We start from the raw sequence: 21,236 nt of genomic DNA on the forward strand, positions 1-21,236 counted from the left end.
GCCGGACGTCTCCTCACCTGTGGATCACCACGTCCTTGCACTGCCCCACCCGGTAGATTCGGTCACAGGCCTGATCCTCCAGAGCCGGATTCCTGAAGTATGAAAGAGTCAAGAAAATGTCAACATGTGAGAGGGACAAAAAGCTCATGAACCAGGAGGCTCAGGATGAACAGAATGACAGAGATACGATAACCATGGATCCTGGGAGGACGGGACGTTAGGTCAAAAGCGGCCATGACCGCTCCAGCAGATCGAGTCTGGAGGACACTTTGCGCGACACGATCTGTGCTGATCCCGAGCTCCAGCGTCTCCACTCAGAGCCCGCTGCAGAGAGCATGAAGCCCTGGACTCCTGAAGAAGCCCCTACATGACCCCCCCCCCCCCACCCCCGGGCGCCCACACCGGGGGTCCACAGGCCATTACCAGTGCATGTCCATCAGGAAGAGGTGATTCCCTCCGATCAGGTTCAGACCGACTCCTCCCGCGCAGAGAGACACGAGCATGACCTGGAGACACAGAGGTATTAGCGGGAGCCGGCCCCTGACCCCACATACACACACCCCGCGGTCACTGCAATGCATGCTTGGACGTCGTACCTGCGGCCCCCGGGGGTTGATATTGAAATCCTCCACCAGGTCCATGCGCACTTTCGGACTGATGGATCCGTCGATGGTGGCGTAAGACATCCCCAGGCGCTTTAGATGGAGGGCGACAATCTTCAGCATGCTGGTCCACTGCGACACCACGACGCTGCCAACAAGACAACGCTCAACCACAGCCAGAAACGGGCGCTGCCACCAGCACCACCGCCATCACAGCGCTGCCGCCAACACCACCGCCATCACAGGGCTGCCGCCAACACCACCGCCATCACAGCGCTGCCGCCAACACCACCGCCATCACAGCGCTGCCGCCAGCACCACCGCCATCACAGCGCTGTCGGGCTCCTGCGCAATCCAACTGACTGCAAAACCCACTCTGCAATAGCCCCATCACTAGTATAGAGCGCCCTCTGTGCCCCGAGCTCACCTCTTCTGGGGGGCAGCGCCCGAGACAATGGTCCTCAGCCTGGAAATAAGAGCGTCCACCTAGAAAGGAAGAAGGAACGAGACGATAAGCAAACCACCATGCAACGGGGCGCGGCACCACCGCAAATAGGGCGTGCGGCCCCAACGCAAATAGGGGGCGCGGCACCAACACAAAAACGGGGCCTGGCCCCACCGTACTCCACACACGGTGACATCACCTTCTTACACGAGACGACCGCTTTTCTCACCTTGGTGCTGCCGCTTTTGCTCTCAAACAGTTCCGCCTGGAAGTTGGTGCCGTTCAGGGAGACGGTGGATTTGGGGTCCGGGCTCTGAAGGTCACACAAGGTCAGCGCACTGAGCTGCTCCTCCAGGGTCAGGCTCAGCCCTTCATTCTTCAGCTCAAGCTGGTCCAGAGTCTGGGGAAGAAATGGGGTCACATCAGCTTCACCCCAAAATCATCGTCCTCATGGTGTGACCTCTTGTTCTACTGACTGGTAGGCAGCTCAGCCGGGACCATGGAGCCCTCATATCTCAGGACCATACGCTCCTGCCCCCAGATCACACCGGCCGCCCTCCCACCATAAGGTGCGCGGGGGTCTCTCACCGTCTTCAGCAGGGACAGGTGGCAGCAGCACTGGCGCAGACGCAGCAGAAGTGACAGGATGTGGACGGTGCTGGATCCCTGAGAGAGCGGAGCGGGCGAAACGTCTCCCTGAGGGGCCCCAAACTCCCGAGCAACTGTGAGAAAAAGGCAGGTAAGAAAGGCGAGGAGGGGGCATCCACCGGCTGAACAGCGGGGTCTCAGGGGCCAGTACCTCTATCAAACGGATTATCTGCCCCCTCACATGGAGCGTGTGATGCCCCCTCGTGTCGTCTCAGGTAATTCTGGAGCGTAGACCTGGAGAAAAAGCCAAAAAGTGAGGAGAGGACACCGGCCACCACCCGCTACCCACCGCAAGGGCTCCCACCCGCCACCCACCCGCTACCCACCGCAAGGGCTACCACCCGCTACCCACCGCAAGAGCTCCCGCCCGCCACCCACCCGCTACCCACCGCAAGAGCTCCCACCCGCTACCCACCGCAAGGGCTCCCACCCGCTACCCACCGCAAAAGCTCCCACCCGCTAACCACCGCAAGGCTCTCACCCACCGCAAGGGCTCCCACCCGCTACCCACCGCAAAAGTTCCCACCCGCCACCCACCGCAAGGACTCTCACCCGCCACCCACCGCAAGGGCTCTCACCTGCTACCCACCGCAAGGGCTCCCACCCGCTACCCACCGCAAGGGCTCCTACCGCTACCCACCACCCACCGCAAGGGCTCCCACCCGCTACCCACCGCAAGGGCTCCCACCCGCTACCCATTTACACTAACTCCTCGCCCTCTACTCTGGCCCCCACCCTGTACCCACCATGCTGGGCCCTACAGTTTACACTGGCTCCTTCTTCAATGCTGGCCCCACCTTATACCCACCCTCCACCATGTTGCCACCCTACCAGCCCCTCTTATCTCGTCTACACCCCAATACCTGCATCCGCCTGTAACCATTATACCAGAGCCCCCCTGTGCAGGGATCAGAGCCCCCTCCTCACCGGGACCGGGCGAGTATCACGTCGTACACGGCCTGTTCCTGGGCGGAGAGTCTCAGCTGATGCAGCTCACTGCTCCTCTGGGGGAGCGCCACCTACAGGACACGGGGGTCACAGAAACACACCATGAGCCAAACCCCGACCGTCAGTGCAACCCCCCACCATGTACCCTCCCCCAGTGAGTGACCCAGGGGTAGTTACCAGCGGTCGCCCCTTGTGGTCCTGCTGGTCCTTGGTCCTCCGCAGCAGGAGGCTCTTGGTCAGGATGGTCAGACGCTCCGCACCCTTCCTGCTGCCATTATCCACCTGAGACTTCCACAACTTAAACTCATCGAAGGGGGAACAGCGAAGGAATCTGGGGGCAGAAGAGACCGCCGATAAGGCACCCGGGGGCAGAAGAGACCGCCGATAAGGCACCCGGGGGCAGAAGAGACCGCCGATAAGGAACCCGGGGGCAGAAGAGACCGCCGATAAGGAACCCGGGAGCAGAAGAGACCGCCGATAAGGAACCCAGGGGCAGAAGAGACCGCCGATAAGGAACCCAGGGGCAGAAGAGACCGCCGATAAGGAACCCGAGGGCAAGAGAAACCGCCAATAAGGTACCCGGGGGCAGAAGAGACCGCCAATAAGGAACCCGGGGGCAGAAGAGACCGCCGATAAGGCACCCCGGGGAAGAAGAGACCGCCGATAAAGAACCCGAGGACGAGGGAAACCGCCGATAAAGAACCCAGGGGAGAGAAACCACCAATAAGGAACCCGGGAGCACGAGAGGCCAATCCAAGGACCGCGGGGACACGAGAGGCCGCCGCCGAGGAACGAGAAGGCACGAGAGGCCGCCGCCGAGGAACGAGAAGGAACGAGAGGCCGCCGCCGAGGAACGAGAAGGCACGAGAGGCCGCCGCCGAGGAACGAGAGGGCACGAGAGGCCGCCGCCGAGGAACGAGAGGGCACGAGAGGCCGCCGCTGAGGAACGAGAGGGCACGAGAGGCCGCCGCCGAGGAACGAGAGGGCACGAGAAGCTGCCGCTGCTGAGGAACGAGAGGGCACGAGAGGCCGCTGTTGAACGAGACCATCGCTGAGGATTATGGGGTCCCGGGGCCCTTTGATGCATCAGTGGAATGGAGGTTAGTGAAGCCCCTGTGTAGCACAGGAGGAGGTCATGTGACCAGGGTGCGGCGCTGTGTACAGTATACGGGAGGGGACACCTCACTCACCGCAGCAGGGAGTACAGATCCAGCAGGTTGTTCTGTATGGGGGTCCCGGTCACTGCCCAGCGGCCCCCGGCCCGCAGCTTACACACAGCGATGGACGTCTGCACTTTTGGGTTTTTTATGTTGTGCGCCTCGTCCAGAATAATACGAGACCAGGCAACGCGGAGCAGCGGAGACGAGCCCGCCCGGTCCTGAAAAACAGAGCGAGCGGAGTGACCCCGCAGCACGGCATCCGGGAGACGTACTGCTCACATGTAACACTGGGGAATGCAGCTCTGGAGGTGACTGGAGGAGAAGACTCAAATGTAACAACGGAATAGTGAGCGCAGCTCTGGAGGATAAGACACAATGTAACAGCAGAACAGTGAGTGCAGCTCTGGAGGGGACTGGGGATCAGATGTAATGTGTATGGGGCTGGTCCTCACCTCCAGGTCGTGGTCTTTGGCCGGGGCGTCCCCTTCCTCCTTCTTGGCGGGGATCTCTTTCGACACCAGGCTGTATGTGGTGACCACCATGTCGTACTTCGCCAACCTACAGCCGAGGGAAGAAGAGAGCGGTCACAGCCGACACACAGAAACGAAGCCTCAGCAGTGACTGGAGCTGCTCCAGCTGCCTCCGGACCCGAGTCCCCCCTCCTGGTTCTGACCATCAGTGTTGCCAGAGGCGCACCGGTCTAAAGTGGCATGCAAAAGTTTGTGCACCCATGGTCAAAAATGTCTGTTATTATGAACAGTTCAGTAAGCAGAGATGGAAAGATCTGTGAGGCGCGAGGTCGGGGGCGGAAAATGGCTGTCTGCTGCTGATATAACGCAGCAACGCAGAGGACGCTGCAGAGCTGTGCTCACAATTCAGCCAGGCGCGAGAACAGTGAATCAGCAATGTGGGATTTGCCGCCACATAGTGCGGAGTATCTGGTGTCCGGCTTTCCATAATACCGCCATCTAGCATCTAATACAGGAAGATATCAGCACAACCACGAGTATACACAGAGCAGTGCCGCCATCTAGTGTCTACAGGAAGATAGCAGCACCACCACGAGTATACACAGAGCAGTGCCGCCATCTAGTGTCTACAGGAAGATAGCAACACCACCACGAGTATACACAGAGCAGTGCCGCCATCTAGTGTCTACAGGAAGATAGCAGCACCACCACGGGTATACACAGAGCAGTGCCGCCATCTAGTGTCTACAGGAAGATAGCAACACCACCACGAGTATACACAGAGCAGTGCCGCCATCTAGTGTCTACAGGAAGATAGCAGCACCACCACGGGTATACACAGAGCAGTGCCGCCATCTAGTGTCTACAGGAAGATAGCAACACCACCACGAGTATACACAGAGCAGTGCCGCCATCTAGTGTCTACAGGAAGATAGCAGCACCACCACGGGTATACACAGAGCAGTGCCGCCATCTAGTGTCTACAGGAAGATAGCAACACCACCACGAGTATACACAGAGCAGTGCCGCCATCTAGTGTCTACAGGAAGATAGCAGCACCACCACGGGTATACACAGAGCAGTGCCCCCATCTAGTGTCTACAGGAAGATAGCAGCACCACCACGGGTATACACAGAGCAGTGCCGCCATCTAGTGTCTACAGGAAGATAGCAGCACCACCACGGGTATACACAGAGCAGTGCCGCCATCTAGTGTCTACAGGAAGATAGCAGCAGCACCACGGGTATACACAGAGCAGTGCCGCCATCTAGTGTCTACAGGAAGATAGCAGCACCACCACGGGTATACACAGAGCAGTGCCGCCATCTAGTGTCTACAGGAAGATAGCAGCACCACCACGAGTATACACAGAGCAGTGCCGCCATCTAGTGTCTACAGGAAGATAGCAGCACCACCACGAGTATACACAGAGCAGTGCCGCCATCTAGTGTCTACAGGAAGATAGCAGCACCACCACGAGTATACACAGAGCAGTGCCGCCATCTAGTGTCTACAGGAAGATAGCAACACCACCACGAGTATACACAGAGCAGTGCCGCCATCTAGTGTCTACAGGAAGATAGCAGCACCACCACGGGTATACACAGAGCAGTGCCGCCATCTAGTGTCTACAGGAAGATAGCAGCACCACCACGGGTATACACAGAGCAGTGCCGCCATCTAGTGTCTACAGGAAGATAGCAGCAGCACCACGAGTATACACAGAGCAGTGCCGCCATCTAGCATCTAATACAGGAAGATAGCAGCACCACCACGGGTATACACAGAGCAGTGCCGCCATCTAGTGTCTACAGGAAGATAGCAGCACCACCACGGGTATACACAGAGCAGTGCCGCCATCTAGTGTCTACAGGAAGATAGCAGCACCACCACGAGTATACACAGAGCAGTGCCGCCATCTAGTGTCTACAGGAAGATAGCAGCACCACCACGGGTATACACAGAGCAGTGCCGCCATCTAGTGTCTACAGGAAGATAGCAGCAGCACCACGGGTATATACAGAGCAGTGCCGCCATCTAGTGTCTACAGGAAGATAGCAGCACCACGGGTACACACAGAGCAGTGCCGCCATCTAGTGTCTACAGGAAGATAGCAGCACCACTGGTATACACAGAGCAGTGCCGCCATCTAGTGTCTACAGGAAGATAGCAGCAGCACCACGGGTATACACAGAGCAGTGCTGCCATCTAGTGTCTACAGGAAGATAGCGGCACCACCACGAGTATACACAGAGCAGTGCCGCCATCTAGTGTCTACAGGAAGATAGCAGCACCACCACGAGTATACACAGAGCAGTGCCGCCATCTAGTGTCTACAGGAAGATAGCGGCACCACCACGAGTATACACAGAGCAGTGCCGCCATCTAGTGTCTACAGGAAGATAGCAGCAGCACCACAGGGTATACACAGAGCAGTGCCGCCATCTAGTGTCTACAGGAAGATAGCAGCACCACCACGGGTATACACAGAGCAGTGCCGCCATCTAGTGTCTACAGGAAGATAGCAGCACCACCACGGGTATACACAGAGCAGTGCCGCCATCTAGTGTCTACAGGAAGATAGCAGTACCACCACGGGTATACACAGAGCAGTGCCGCCATCTAGTGTCTACAGGAAGATAGCAGCAGCACCACTGGTATACACAGAGCAGTGCCGCCATCTAGTGTCTACAGGAAGATAGCAGCACCACCACGGGTATACACAGAGCAGTGCCGCCATCTAGTGTCTACAGGAAGATAGCAGCAGCACCACGAGTATACACAGAGCAGTGTCGCCATCTAGTGTCTACAGGAAGATAGCAGCACCACCACGGGTATACACAGAGCAGTGCCGCCATCTAGTGTCTACAGGAAGATAGCAGCACCACCACGGGTATACACAGAGCAGTGCCGCCATCTAGTGTCTACAGGAAGATAGCAGCACCACCACGGGTATACACAGAGCAGTGCCGCCATCTAGTGTCTACAGGAAGATAGCAGCAGCACCACGGGTACACAAAGAGCAGTGCCGCCATCTAGTGTCTACAGGAAGATAGCAGCAGCACCACGGGTATACACAGAGCAGTGCCGCCATCTAGTGTCTACAGGAAGATAGCAGCAGCACCACGGGTATACACAGAGCAGTGCCGCCATCTAGTGTCTACAGGAAGATAGCAGCACCACCACGAGTATACACAGAGCAGTGCCGCCATCTAGTGTCTACAGGAAGATAGCAGCACCACCACGGGTATACACAGAGCAGTGCCGCCATCTAGTGTCTACAGGAAGATAGCAGCACCACCACGGGTACACACAGAGCAGTGCCACCATCTAGTGTCTACAGGAAGATAGCAGCACCACCACGGGTATACACAGAGCAGTGCCGCCATCTAGTGTCTACAGGAAGATAGCAGCACCACCACGGGTATACACAGAGCAGTGCCGCCATCTAGTGTCTACAGGAACATAGCAGCACCACCACTGGTATACACAGAGCAGTGCCGCCATCTAGTGTCTACAGGAAGATAGCAGCACCACCACGAGTATACACAGAGCAGTGCCGCCATCTAGTGTCTACAGGAAGATAGCAGCAGCACCACGGGTATACACAGAGCAGTGCCGCCATCTAGTGTCTACAGGAAGATAGCAGCACCACCACGGGTATACACAGAGCAGTGCCGCCATCTAGTGTCTACAGGAAGATAGCAGCACCACCACGGGTATACACAGAGCAGTGCCGCCATCTAGTGTCTACAGGAAGATAGCAGTACCACCATGGGTATACACAGAGCAGTGCCGCCATCTAGTGTCTACAGGAAGATAGCAGCAGCACCACGGGTATACACAGAGCAGTGCCGCCATCTAGTGTCTACAGGAAGATAGCAGCACCACCACGGGTATACACAGAGCAGTGCCGCCATCTAGTGTCTACAGGAAGATAGCAGCAGCACCACGGGTATACACAGAGCAGTGCCGCCATCTAGTGTCTACAGGAAGATAGCAGCACCACCACGGGTATACACAGAGCAGTGCCGCCATCTAGTGTCTACAGGAAGATAGCAGCACCACCACGGGTATACACAGAGCAGTGCCGCCATCTAGTGTCTACAGGAAGATAGCAGTACCACCACGGGTATACACAGAGCAGTGCCGCCATCTAGTGTCTACAGGAAGATAGCAGCAGCACCACTGGTATACACAGAGCAGTGCCGCCATCTAGTGTCTACAGGAAGATAGCAGCACCACCACGGGTACACACAGAGCAGTGCCGCCATCTAGTGTCTACAGGAAGATAGCAGCAGCACCACGAGTATACACAGAGCAGTGTCGCCATCTAGTGTCTACAGGAAGATAGCAGCACCACCACGAGTATACACAGAGCAGTGCCGCCATCTAGTGTCTACAGGAAGATAGCAGCACCACCACGGGTATACACAGAGCAGTGCCGCCATCTAGTGTCTACAGGAAGATAGCAGCACCACCACGGGTACACACAGAGCAGTGCCGCCATCTAGTGTCTACAGGAAGATAGCAGCAGCACCACGGGTACACACAGAGCAGTGCCGCCATCTAGTGTCTACAGGAAGATAGCAGCAGCACCACGGGTATACACAGAGCAGTGCCGCCATCTAGTGTCCACAGGAAGATAGCAGCAGCACCACGGGTATACACAGAGCAGTGCCGCCATCTAGTGTCTACAGGAAGATAGCAGCACCACCACGAGTATACACAGAGCAGTGCCGCCATCTAGTGTCTACAGGAAGATAGCAGCACCACCACGGGTATACACAGAGCAGTGCCGCCATCTAGTGTCTACAGGAAGATAGCAGCAGCACCACGGGTATACACAGAGCAGTGCCGCCATCTAGTGTCTACAGGAAGATAGCAGCAGCACCACGGGTATACACAGAGCAGTGCCGCCATCTAGTGTCTACAGGAAGATAGCAGCACCACCACGGGTATACACAGAGCAGTGCCGCCATCTAGTGTCTACAGGAAGATAGCAGCACCACCACGGGTATACACAGAGCAGTGCCGCCATCTAGTGTCTACAGGAAGATAGCAGTACCACCATGGGTATACACAAGAGCAGTGCCGCCATCTAGTGTCTACAGGAAGATAGCAGCAGCACCACGGGTATACACAGAGCAGTGCCGCCATCTAGTGTCTACAGGAAGATAGCAGTACCACCATGGGTATACACAAGAGCAGTGCCGCCATCTAGTGTCTACAGGAAGATAGCAGCACCACCACGGGTATACACAGAGCAGTGCCGCCATCTAGTGTCTACAGGAAGATAGCAGCACCACCACGGGTATACACAGAGCAGTGCCACCATCTAGTGTCTACAGGAAGATAGCAGCAGCACCACGGGTATACACAGAGCAGTGCCGCCATCTAGTGTCTACAGGAAGATAGCGGCACCACCACGAGTATACACAGAGCAGTGCCGCCATCTAGTGTCTACAGGAAGATAGCAGTACCACCACGGGTATACACAGAGCAGTGCCGCCATCTAGTGTCTACAGGAAGATAGCAGTACCACCATGGGTATACACAAGAGCAGTGCCGCCATCTAGTGTCTACAGGAAGATAGCAGCAGCACCACGGGTATACACAGAGCAGTGCCGCCATCTAGTGTCTACAGGAAGATAGCAGTACCACCATGGGTATACACAAGAGCAGTGCCGCCATCTAGTGTCTACAGGAAGATAGCAGCACCACCACGGGTATACACAGAGCAGTGCCGCCATCTAGTGTCTACAGGAAGATATCAGCACCACCACGGGTATACACAGAGCAGTGCCGCCATCTAGTGTCTACAGGAAGATAGCAGCAGCACCACTGGTATACACAGAGCAGTGCCGCCATCTAGCATCTAATACAGGAAGATAGCAGCACCACGAGTATACACAGAGCAGTGCCACCATCTAGTGTCTACAGGAAGATAGCAGCACCACCACGGGTATACACAGAGCAGTGCCGCCATCTAGTGTCTACAGGAAGATAGCAGCACCACGGGTATACACAGAGCAGTGCCGCCATCTAGTGTCTACAGGAAGATAGCAGCACCACCACGGGTATACACAGAGCAGTGCCGCCATCTAGTGTCTACAGGAAGATAGCAGCAGCACCACGGGTATACACAGAGCAGTGCCGCCATCTAGTGTCTACAGGAAGATAGCAGCAGCACCACGGGTATACACAGAGCAGTGCCGCCATCTAGTGTCTACAGGAACATAGCAGCACCACGAGTATACACAGAGCAGTGCCGCCATCTAGTGTCTACAGGAAGATAGCAGCACCACCACGGGTATACACAGAGCAGTGCCGCCATCTAGTGTCTACAGGAAGATAGCAGCACCACCACGGGTATACACAGAGCAGTGCCGCCATCTAGTGTCTACAGGAAGATAGCAGCACCACCACGAGTATACACAGAGCAGTGCCGCCATCTAGTGTCTACAGGAAGATAGCAGCACCACCACGGGTATACACAGAGCAGTGCCGCCATCTAGTGTCTACAGGAAGATAGCAGCACCACCACGGGTATACACAGAGCAGTGCCGCCATCTAGTGTCTACAGGAACATAGCAGCACCACCACTGGTATATACAGAGCAGTGCCGCCATCTAGTGTCTACAGGAAGATAGCAGCACCACCACGGGTATACACAGAGCAGTGCCGCCATCTAGTGTCTACAGGAAGATAGCAGCAGCACCACGGGTATACACAGAGCAGTGCCGCCATCTAGTGTCTACAGGAACATAGCAGCACCACCACTGGTATACACAGAGCAGTGCCGCCATCTAGTGTCTACAGGAACATAGCAGCACCACCACGGGTACACACAGAGCAGTGCCGCCATCTAGTGTCTACAGGAAGATAGCAGCACCACCACGGGTATACACAGAGCAGTGCCGCCATCTAGTGTCTACAGGAAGATAGCAGCACCACCACGGGTATACACAGAGCAGTGCCGCCATCTAGTGTCTACAGGAAGATAGCAGCACCACCACGGGTATACACAGAGCAGTGCCGCCATCTAGTGTCTACAGGAAGATAGCAGCACCACCACGAGTATACACAGAGCAGTGCCGCCATCTAGTGTCTACAGGAAGATAGCAGCACCACCACGGGTATACACAGAGCAGTGCCGCCATCTAGTGTCTACAGGAAGATAGCAGCACCACCACGAGTATACACAGAGCAGTGCCGCCATCTAGTGTCTACAGGAAGATAGCAGCACCACCACGAGTATACACAGAGCAGTGCCGCCATGTAGCATCTAATACAGGAAGATAGCAGCACCACCACGAGTATACACAGAGCAGTGCCGCCATCTAGCATCTAATACAGGAAGATAGCAGCACCACCACGAGTATATACAGAGCAGTGCCGCCATCTAGTGTCTACAGGAACATACAGCACCACCACTGGTATATACAGAGCAGTGCCGCCATCTAGTGTCTACAGGAAGATAGCAGCAGCACCACGGGTATACACAGAGCAGTGCCGCCATCTAGTGTCTACAGGAACATAGCAGCACCACCACTGGTATACACAGAGCAGTGCCACCATCTAGTGTCTACAGGAAGATAGCAGCACCACCACGGGTATACACAGAGCAGTGCCGCCATCTAGTGTCTACAGGAAGATATCAGCACCACCACGGGTATACACAGAGCAGTGCCGCCATCTAGTGTCTACAGGAAGATAGCAGCAGCACCACGGGTATACACAGAGCAGTGCCGCCATCTAGTGTCTACAGGAAGATAGCAGCAGCACCACGGGTATACACAGAGCAGTGCCGCCATCTAGTGTCTACAGGAACATAGCAGCACCACCACTGGTATACACAGAGCAGTGCCGCCATCTAGTGTCTACAGGAAGATAGCAGCACCACCACGGGTATACACAGAGCAGTGCCGCCATCTAGTGTCTACAGGAAGATAGCAGCACCACCACGGGTATACACAGAGCAGTGCCGCCATCTAGTGTCTACAGGAAGATAGCAGCACCACCACGAGTATACACAGAGCAGTGCCGCCATCTAGTGTCTACAGGAAGATAGCAGCACCACCACGGGTATACACAGAGCAGTGCCGCCATCTAGTGTCTACAGGAAGATAGCAGCACCACCACGAGTATACACAGAGCAGTGCCGCCATCTAGTGTCTACAGGAAGATAGCAGCACCACCACGGGTATACACAGAGCAGTGCCACCATCTAGTGTCTACAGGAAGATAGCAGCACCACCACGAGTATACACAGAGCAGTGCCGCCATCTAGTGTCTACAGGAAGATAGCAGCACCACCACGGGTATACACAGAGCAGTGCCGCCATCTAGCATCTAATACAGGAAGATAGCAGCACCACCACGGGTATACACAGAGCAGTGCCGCCATCTAGTGTCTACAGGAAGATAGCAGCACCACCACGGGTATACACAGAGCAGTGCCGCCATCTAGTGTCTACAGGAACATAGCAGCACCACCACTGGTATACACAGAGCAGTGCCACCATCTAGTGTCTACAGGAAGATAGCAGCACCACCACGGGTATACACAGAGCAGTGCCGCCATCTAGTGTATACAGGAAGATAGCAGCACCACCACGGGTATACACAGAGCAGTGCCGCCATCTAGTGTCTACAGGAAGATAGCAGCACCACCACGGGTATACACAGAGCAGTGCCACCATCTAGTGTCTACAGGAAGATAGCAGCACCACCACGGGTATACACAGAGCAGTGCCGCCATCTAGTGTCTACAGGAAGATAGCAGCACCACCACGAGTATACACAGAGCAGTGCCGCCATCTAGTGTCTACAGGAAGATAGCAGCACCACCACGGGTATACACAGAGCAGTGCCACCATCTAGTGTCTACAGGAAGATAGCAGCACCACCACGAGTATACACAGAGCAGTGCCGCCATCTAGTGTCTACAGGAAGATAGCAGCACCACCACGGGTATACACAGAGCAGTGCCGCCATCTAGTGTCTACAGGAAGATAGCAGCACCACCACGGGTATACACAGAGCAGTGCCGCCATCTAGTGTCTACAGGAAGATAGCAGCACCACCACGGGTATACACAGAGCAGTGCCGCCATCTAGTGTCTACAGGAAGATAGCAGCACCACCACGAGTATACACAGAGCAGTGCCGCCATCTAGTGTCTACAGGAAGATAGCAGCACCACCACGGGTATACACAGAGCAGTGCCGCCATCTAGTGTCTACAGGAAGATAGCAGCACCACCACGAGTATACACAGAGCAGTGCCGCCATCTAGTGTCTACAGGAAGATAGCAGCACCACCACGAGTATACACAGAGCAGTGCCGCCATGTAGCATCTAATACAGGAAGATAGCAGCACCACCACGAGTATACACAGAGCAGTGCCGCCATCTAGCATCTAATACAGGAAGATAGCAGCACCACCACGAGTATATACAGAGCAGTGCCGCCATCTAGTGTCTACAGGAACATACAGCACCACCACTGGTATATACAGAGCAGTGCCGCCATCTAGTGTCTACAGGAAGATAGCAGCAGCACCACGGGTATACACAGAGCAGTGCCGCCATCTAGTGTCTACAGGAACATAGCAGCACCACCACTGGTATACACAGAGCAGTGCCACCATCTAGTGTCTACAGGAAGATAGCAGCACCACCACGGGTATACACAGAGCAGTGCCGCCATCTAGTGTCTACAGGAAGATATCAGCACCACCACGGGTATACACAGAGCAGTGCCGCCATCTAGTGTCTACAGGAAGATAGCAGCAGCACCACGGGTATACACAGAGCAGTGCCGCCATCTAGCATCTAATACAGGAAGATAGCAGCACCACCACGGGTATACACAGAGCAGTGCCGCCATCTAGTGTCTACAGGAAGATAGCAGCACCACCACGGGTATACACAGAGCAGTGCCGCCATCTAGTGTCTACAGGAACATAGCAGCACCACCACTGGTATACACAGAGCAGTGCCACCATCTAGTGTCTACAGGAAGATAGCAGCACCACCACGGGTATACACAGAGCAGTGCCGCCATCTAGTGTATACAGGAAGATAGCAGCACCACCACGGGTATACACAGAGCAGTGCCACCATCTAGTGTCTACAGGAAGATAGCAGCACCACCACGGGTATACACAGAGCAGTGCCGCCATCTAGTGTCTACAGGAAGATAGCAGCACCACCACGAGTATACACAGAGCAGTGCCGCCATCTAGTGTCTACAGGAAGATAGCAGCACCACCACGGGTATACACAGAGCAGTGCCACCATCTAGTGTCTACAGGAAGATAGCAGCACCACCACGAGTATACACAGAGCAGTGCCGCCATCTAGTGTCTACAGGAAGATAGCAGCACCACCACGGGTATACACAGAGCAGTGCCGCCATCTAGTGTCTACAGGAAGATAGCAGCACCACCACGGGTATACACAGAGCAGTGCCACCATCTAGTGTCTACAGGAAGATAGCAGCACCACCACGGGTATACACAGAGCAGTGCCGCCATCTAGTGTCTACAGGAAGATAGCAGCACCACCACGAGTATACACAGAGCAGTGCCGCCATCTAGTGTCTACAGGAACATAGCAGCACCACCACTGGTATACACAGAGCAGTGCCGCCATCTAGTGTCTACAGGAACATAGCAGCACCACCACGGGTACACACAGAGCAGTGCCGCCATCTAGTGTCTACAGGAAGATAGCAGCACCACCACGGGTATACACAGAGCAGTGCCGCCATCTAGTGTCTACAGGAAGATAGCAGCACCACCACGGGTATACACAGAGCAGTGCCGCCATCTAGTGTCTACAGGAAGATAGCAGCACCACCACGGGTATACACAGAGCAGTGCCGCCATCTAGTGTCTACAGGAAGATAGCAGCACCACCACGAGTATACACAGAGCAGTGCCGCCATCTAGTGTCTACAGGAAGATAGCAGCACCACCACGGGTATACACAGAGCAGTGCCGCCATCTAGTGTCTACAGGAAGATAGCAGCACCACCACGAGTATACACAGAGCAGTGCCGCCATCTAGTGTCTACAGGAAGATAGCAGCACCACCACGAGTATACACAGAGCAGTGCCGCCATGTAGCATCTAATACAGGAAGATAGCAGCACCACCACGAGTATACACAGAGCAGTGCCGCCATCTAGCATCTAATACAGGAAGATAGCAGCACCACCACGAGTATATACAGAGCAGTGCCGCCATCTAGTGTCTACAGGAACATACAGCACCACCACTGGTATATACAGAGCAGTGCCGCCATCTAGTGTCTACAGGAAGATAGCAGCAGCACCACGGGTATACACAGAGCAGTGCCGCCATCTAGTGTCTACAGGAACATAGCAGCACCACCACTGGTATACACAGAGCAGTGCCACCATCTAGTGTCTACAGGAAGATAGCAGCACCACCACGGGTATACACAGAGCAGTGCCGCCATCTAGTGTCTACAGGAAGATATCAGCACCACCACGGGTATACACAGAGCAGTGCCGCCATCTAGTGTCTACAGGAAGATAGCAGCAGCACCTCGGGTATACACAGAGCAGTGCCGCCATCTAGTGTCTACAGGAAGATAGCAGCACCACCACGAGTATACACAGAGCAGTGCCGCCATCTAGCATCTAATACAGGAAGATAGCAGCACCACCACGGGTATACACAGAGCAGTGCCGCCATCTAGTGTCTACAGGAAGATAGCAGCACCACCACGGGTATACACAGAGCAGTGCCGCCATCTAGTGTCTACAGGAACATAGCAGCACCACCACTGGTATACACAGAGCAGTGCCACCATCTAGTGTCTACAGGAAGATAGCAGCACCACCACGGGTATACACAGAGCAGTGCCGCCATCTAGTGTATACAGGAAGATAGCAGCACCACCACGGGTATACACAGAGCAGTGCCGCCATCTAGTGTCTACAGGAAGATAGCAGCACCACCACGGGTATACACAGAGCAGTGCCACCATCTAGTGTCTACAGGAAGATAGCAGCACCACCACGGGTATACACAGAGCAGTGCCGCCATCTAGTGTCTACAGGAAGATAGCAGCACCACCACGAGCATACACAGAGCAGTGCCGCCATCTAGTGTCTACAGGAAGATAGCAGCACCACCACGGGTATACACAGAGCAGTGCCACCATCTAGTGTCTACAGGAAGATAGCAGCACCACCACGAGTATACACAGAGCAGTGCCGCCATCTAGTGTCTACAGGAAGATAGCAGCACCACCACGGGTATACACAGAGCAGTGCCGCCATCTAGCATCTAATACAGGAAGATAGCAGCACCACCACGAGTATACACAGAGCAGTGCCGCCATCTAGTGTCTACAGGAAGATAGCAGCACCACCAAGGGTATACACAGAGCAGTGCCGCCATCTAGTGTCTACAGGAAGATAGCAGCACCACCACGGGTATACACAGAGCAGTGCCGCCATCTAGTGTCTACAGGAAGATAGCAGCACCACCACGAGTATACACAGAGCAGTGCCGCCATCTAGTGTCTACAGGAAGATAGCAGCACCACCAAGGGTATACACAGAGTAGTGCCGCCATCTAGTGTCTACAGGAAGATAGCAGCACCACCACGGGTATACACAGAGCAGTGCCGCCATCTAGTGTCTACAGGAAGATAGCAGCACCACCACGGGTATACACAGAGCAGTGCCACCATCTAGTGTCTACAGGAAGATAGCAGCACCACCACGGGTATACACAGAGCAGTGCCGCCATCTAGTGTCTACAGGAAGATAGCAGCACCACCACGGGTATACACAGAGCAGTGCCGCCATCTAGTGTCTACAGGAAGATAGCAGCACCACCACGAGTATACACAGAGCAGTGCCGCCATCTAGCATCTAATACAGGAAGATAGCAGCACCACCACGGGTATACACAGAGCAGTGCCGCCATCTAGTGTCTACAGGAAGATAGCAGCACCACCACTGGTATACACAGAGCAGTGCCGCCATCTAGTGTCTACAGGAAGATAGCAGCACCACCACGGGTATACACAGAGCAGTGCCACCATCTAGTGTCTACAGGAAGATAGCAGCAGCACCACGGGTATACACAGAGCAGTGCCGCCATCTAGTGTCTACAGGAAGATAGCAGCACCACCACGGGTATACACAGAGCAGTGCCGCCATCTAGTGTCTACAGGAAGATAGCAGCACCACCACGGGTATACACAGAGCAGTGCCGCCATCTAGTGTCTACAGGAAGATAGCAGCAGCACCACGGGTATACACAGAGCAGTGCCGCCATCTAGTGTCTACAGGAAGATAGCAGCACCACCACGGGTATACACAGAGCAGTGCCGCCATCTAGCATCTAATACAGGAAGATAGCAGCACCAGCACGAGTATACACAGAGCAGTGCCGCCATCTAGTATCTACAGGAAGATAGCAGCACCACCACGGGTATACACAGAGCAGTGCCGCCATCTAGTGTCTACAGGAAGATAGCAGCACCACCACGAGTATACACAGAGCAGTGCCGCCATCTAGTGTCTACAGGAAGATAGCAGCACCACCACGGGTATACACAGAGCAGTGCCGCCATCTAGTGTCTACAGGAAGATAGCAGCACCACCACGGGTATACACAGAGCAGTGCCGCCATCTAGCATCTAATACAGGAAGATAGCAGCACCACCACGAGTATACACAGAGCAGTGCCGCCATCTAGTGTCTACAGGAAGATAGCAGCACCACCACGAGTATACACAGAGCAGTGCCGCCATCTAGTGTCTACAGGAAGATAGCAGCACCACCACGGGTATACACAGAGCAGTGCCGCCATCTAGTGTATAAAGGAAGATAGCAGCACCACCACGGGTATACACAGAGCAGTGCCGCCATCTAGTGTCTACAGGAAGATAGCGGCACCACCACGAGTATACACAGAGCAGTGCCGCCATCTAGTGTCTACAGGAAGATAGCGGCACCACCACGGGTATACACAGAGCAGTGCCGCCATCTAGTGTCTACAGGAAGATAGCAGCACCACCACGGGTATACACAGAGCAGTGCTGCCATCTAGTGTCTACAGGAAGATAGCAGCACCACCACGAGTATACACAGAGCAGTGCCGCCATCTAGTGTCTACAGGAAGATAGCAGCAGCACCACGAGTATACACAGAGCAGTGCCGCCATCTAGTGTCTACAGGAAGATAGCAGCACCACCATGGGTATACACAGAGCAGTGCCACCATCTAGTGTCTACAGGAAGATAGCAGTACCACCACGAGTATACACAGAGCAGTGCCGCCATCTAGTGTCTACAGGAAGATAGCAGCACCACCACGAGTACACACAGAGCAGTGCCGCCATCTAGTGTCTACAGGAAGATAGCAGCACCACCACTGGTATACACAGAGCAGTGCCGCCATCTAGTGTCTACAGGAAGATAGCAGTACCACCACGGGTATACACAGAGCAGTGCCGCCATCTAGTGTCTACAGGAAGATAGCAGCACCACCACGGGTATACACAGAGCAGTGCCGCCATCTAGCATCTAATACAGGAAGATAGCAGCACCACCACGGGTATACACAGAGCAGTGCCGCCATCTAGTGTCTACAGGAAGATAGCAGCACCACCACGGGTATACACACAGCAGTGCCGCCATCTAGTGTCTACAGGAAGATAGCAGCACCACCACGAGTATACACAGAGCAGTGCCGCCATCTAGTGTCTACAGGAAGATAGCAGCAGCACCACGAGTATACACAGAGCAGTGCCGCCATCTAGCATCTAATACAGGAACATAGCAGCACCACCACGAGTATACACAGAGCAGTGCCGCCATCTAGTGTCTACAGGAAGATAGCAGCACCACCACGGGTATACACAGAGCAGTGCCGCCATCTAGTGTCTACAGGAAGATAGCAGCACCACCACGGGTATACACAGAGCAGTGCCGCCATCTAGTGTCTACAGGAAGATAGCAGCAGCACCACGGGTATACACAGAGCAGTGCCGCCATCTAGTGTCTACAGGAAGATAGCAGCACCACCACGAGTATACACAGAGCAGTGCCGCCATCTAGTGTCTACAGGAAGATAGCAGCACCACCACGAGTATACACAGAGCAGTGCCGCCATCTAGTGTCTACAGGAAGATAGCAGCACCACCACGGGTATACACAGAGCAGTGTCGCCATCTAGTGTCTACAGGAAGATAGCAGCACCACCACGGGTATACACAGAGCAGTGCCACCATCTAGTGTCTACAGGAAGATAGCAGCACCACCACGGATATACACAGAGCAGTGCCGCCATCTAGTGTCTACAGGAACATAGCAGCACCACCACGGGTATACACAGAGCAGTGCCACCATCTAGTGTCTACAGGAAGATAGCAGCACCACCACGGGTATACACAGAGCAGTGCCGCCATCTAGCATCTAATACAGGAAGATAGCAGCACCACCACGAGTATACACAGAGCAGTGCCACCATCTAGTGTCTACAGGAAGATAGCAGCACCACCACGGGTATACACAGAGCAGTGCCGCCATCTAGTGTCTACAGGAAGATAGCAGCACCACCACGGGTATACACAGAGCAGTGCCGCCATCTAGTGTCTACAGGAAGATAGCAGCACCACCACGGGTATACACAGAGCAGTGCCGCCATCTAGTGTCTACAGGAAGATAGCAGCAGCACCACGGGTATACACAGAGCAGTGCCACCATCTAGTGTCTACAGGAAGATAGCAGCAGCACCACGAGTATACACAGAGCAGTGCCGCCATCTAGTGTCTACAGGAAGATATCAGCACCACCACGAGTATACACAGAGCAGTGCCGCCATCTAGTGTCTACAGGAAGATATCAGCACCACCACGAGTATACACAGAGCAGTGCCGCCATCTAGTGTCTACAGGAAGATAGCAGCACCACCACGGGTATACACAGAGCAGTGCCGCCATCTAGCATCTAATACAGGAAGATAGCAGCACCACCACGAGTATACACAGAGCAGTGCCGCCATCTAGTGTCTACAGGAAGATAGCAGCAGCACCACTGGTATACACAGAGCAGTGCCGCCATCTAGTGTCTACAGGAAGATAGCAGCACCACCACGAGTATACACAGAGCAGTGCCGCCATCTAGTGTCTACAGGAAGATAGCAGCACCACCACGAGTATACACAGAGCAGTGCCGCCATCTAGTGTCTACAGGAAGATAGCAGCACCACCACGAGTATACACAGAGCAGTGCCGCCATCTAGTGTCTACAGGAAGATAGCAGCAGCACCACTGGTATACACAGAGCAGTGCCGCCATCTAGCATCTAATACAGGAAGATAGCAGCACCACCACGAGTATACACAGAGCAGTGCCGCCATCTAGTGTCTACAGGAAGATAGCAGCAGCACCACGGGTATACACAGAGCAGTGCCACCATCTAGTGTCTACAGGAAGATAGCAGCAGCACCACGAGTATACACAGAGCAGTGCCGCCATCTAGTGTCTACAGGAAGATATCAGCACCACCACGAGTATACACAGAGCAGTGCCGCCATCTAGTGTCTACAGGAAGATATCAGCACCACCACGAGTATACACAGAGCAGTGCCGCCATCTAGTGTCTACAGGAAGATAGCAGCACCACCACGGGTATACACAGAGCAGTGCCGCCATCTAGCATCTAATACAGGAAGATAGCAGCAGCACCACGAGTATACACAGAGCAGTGCCGCCATCTAGCATCTAATACAGGAAGATAGCAGCAGCACCACGAGTATACACACAGCAGTGCCGCCATCTAGTGTCTACAGGAAGATAGCAGCACCACCACGAGTATACACAGAGCAGTGCCACCATCTAGTGTCTACAGGAAGATAGCAGCACCACCACGAGTATACACAGAGCAGTGCCGCCATCTAGTGT

The 21,236-nt window shown here is 54.7% G+C and overlaps 1 protein-coding gene across 1 annotated transcript in view; it reads right to left on the minus strand.

Annotated features, from left to right (window-relative positions):
• TTF2 (transcription termination factor 2) overlaps positions 1-21,236 on the minus strand; it is a 77,616-nt gene that overhangs the window by 1,602 nt on the left and 54,778 nt on the right. Inside the window, exons 11-21 of the mRNA XM_075337776.1 lie at positions 4,256-4,361; positions 3,834-4,021; positions 2,821-2,974; positions 2,623-2,714; positions 1,847-1,929; positions 1,636-1,769; positions 1,277-1,447; positions 1,030-1,088; positions 597-750; positions 424-506; positions 18-92 (exon numbers count right to left, since the gene is read on the minus strand). Of these exons, the coding sequence (XP_075193891.1) occupies positions 18-92; positions 424-506; positions 597-750; positions 1,030-1,088; positions 1,277-1,447; positions 1,636-1,769; positions 1,847-1,929; positions 2,623-2,714; positions 2,821-2,974; positions 3,834-4,021; positions 4,256-4,361 (1,299 nt within the window). The remainder of the gene's footprint in view (positions 1-17; positions 93-423; positions 507-596; positions 751-1,029; positions 1,089-1,276; positions 1,448-1,635; positions 1,770-1,846; positions 1,930-2,622; positions 2,715-2,820; positions 2,975-3,833; positions 4,022-4,255; positions 4,362-21,236) is intronic.

This window comes from Anomaloglossus baeobatrachus, chromosome 2, assembly GCF_048569485.1.
Source record: "Anomaloglossus baeobatrachus isolate aAnoBae1 chromosome 2, aAnoBae1.hap1, whole genome shotgun sequence".
Classification (NCBI taxonomy): Eukaryota; Metazoa; Chordata; class Amphibia; order Anura; family Aromobatidae; genus Anomaloglossus; species Anomaloglossus baeobatrachus.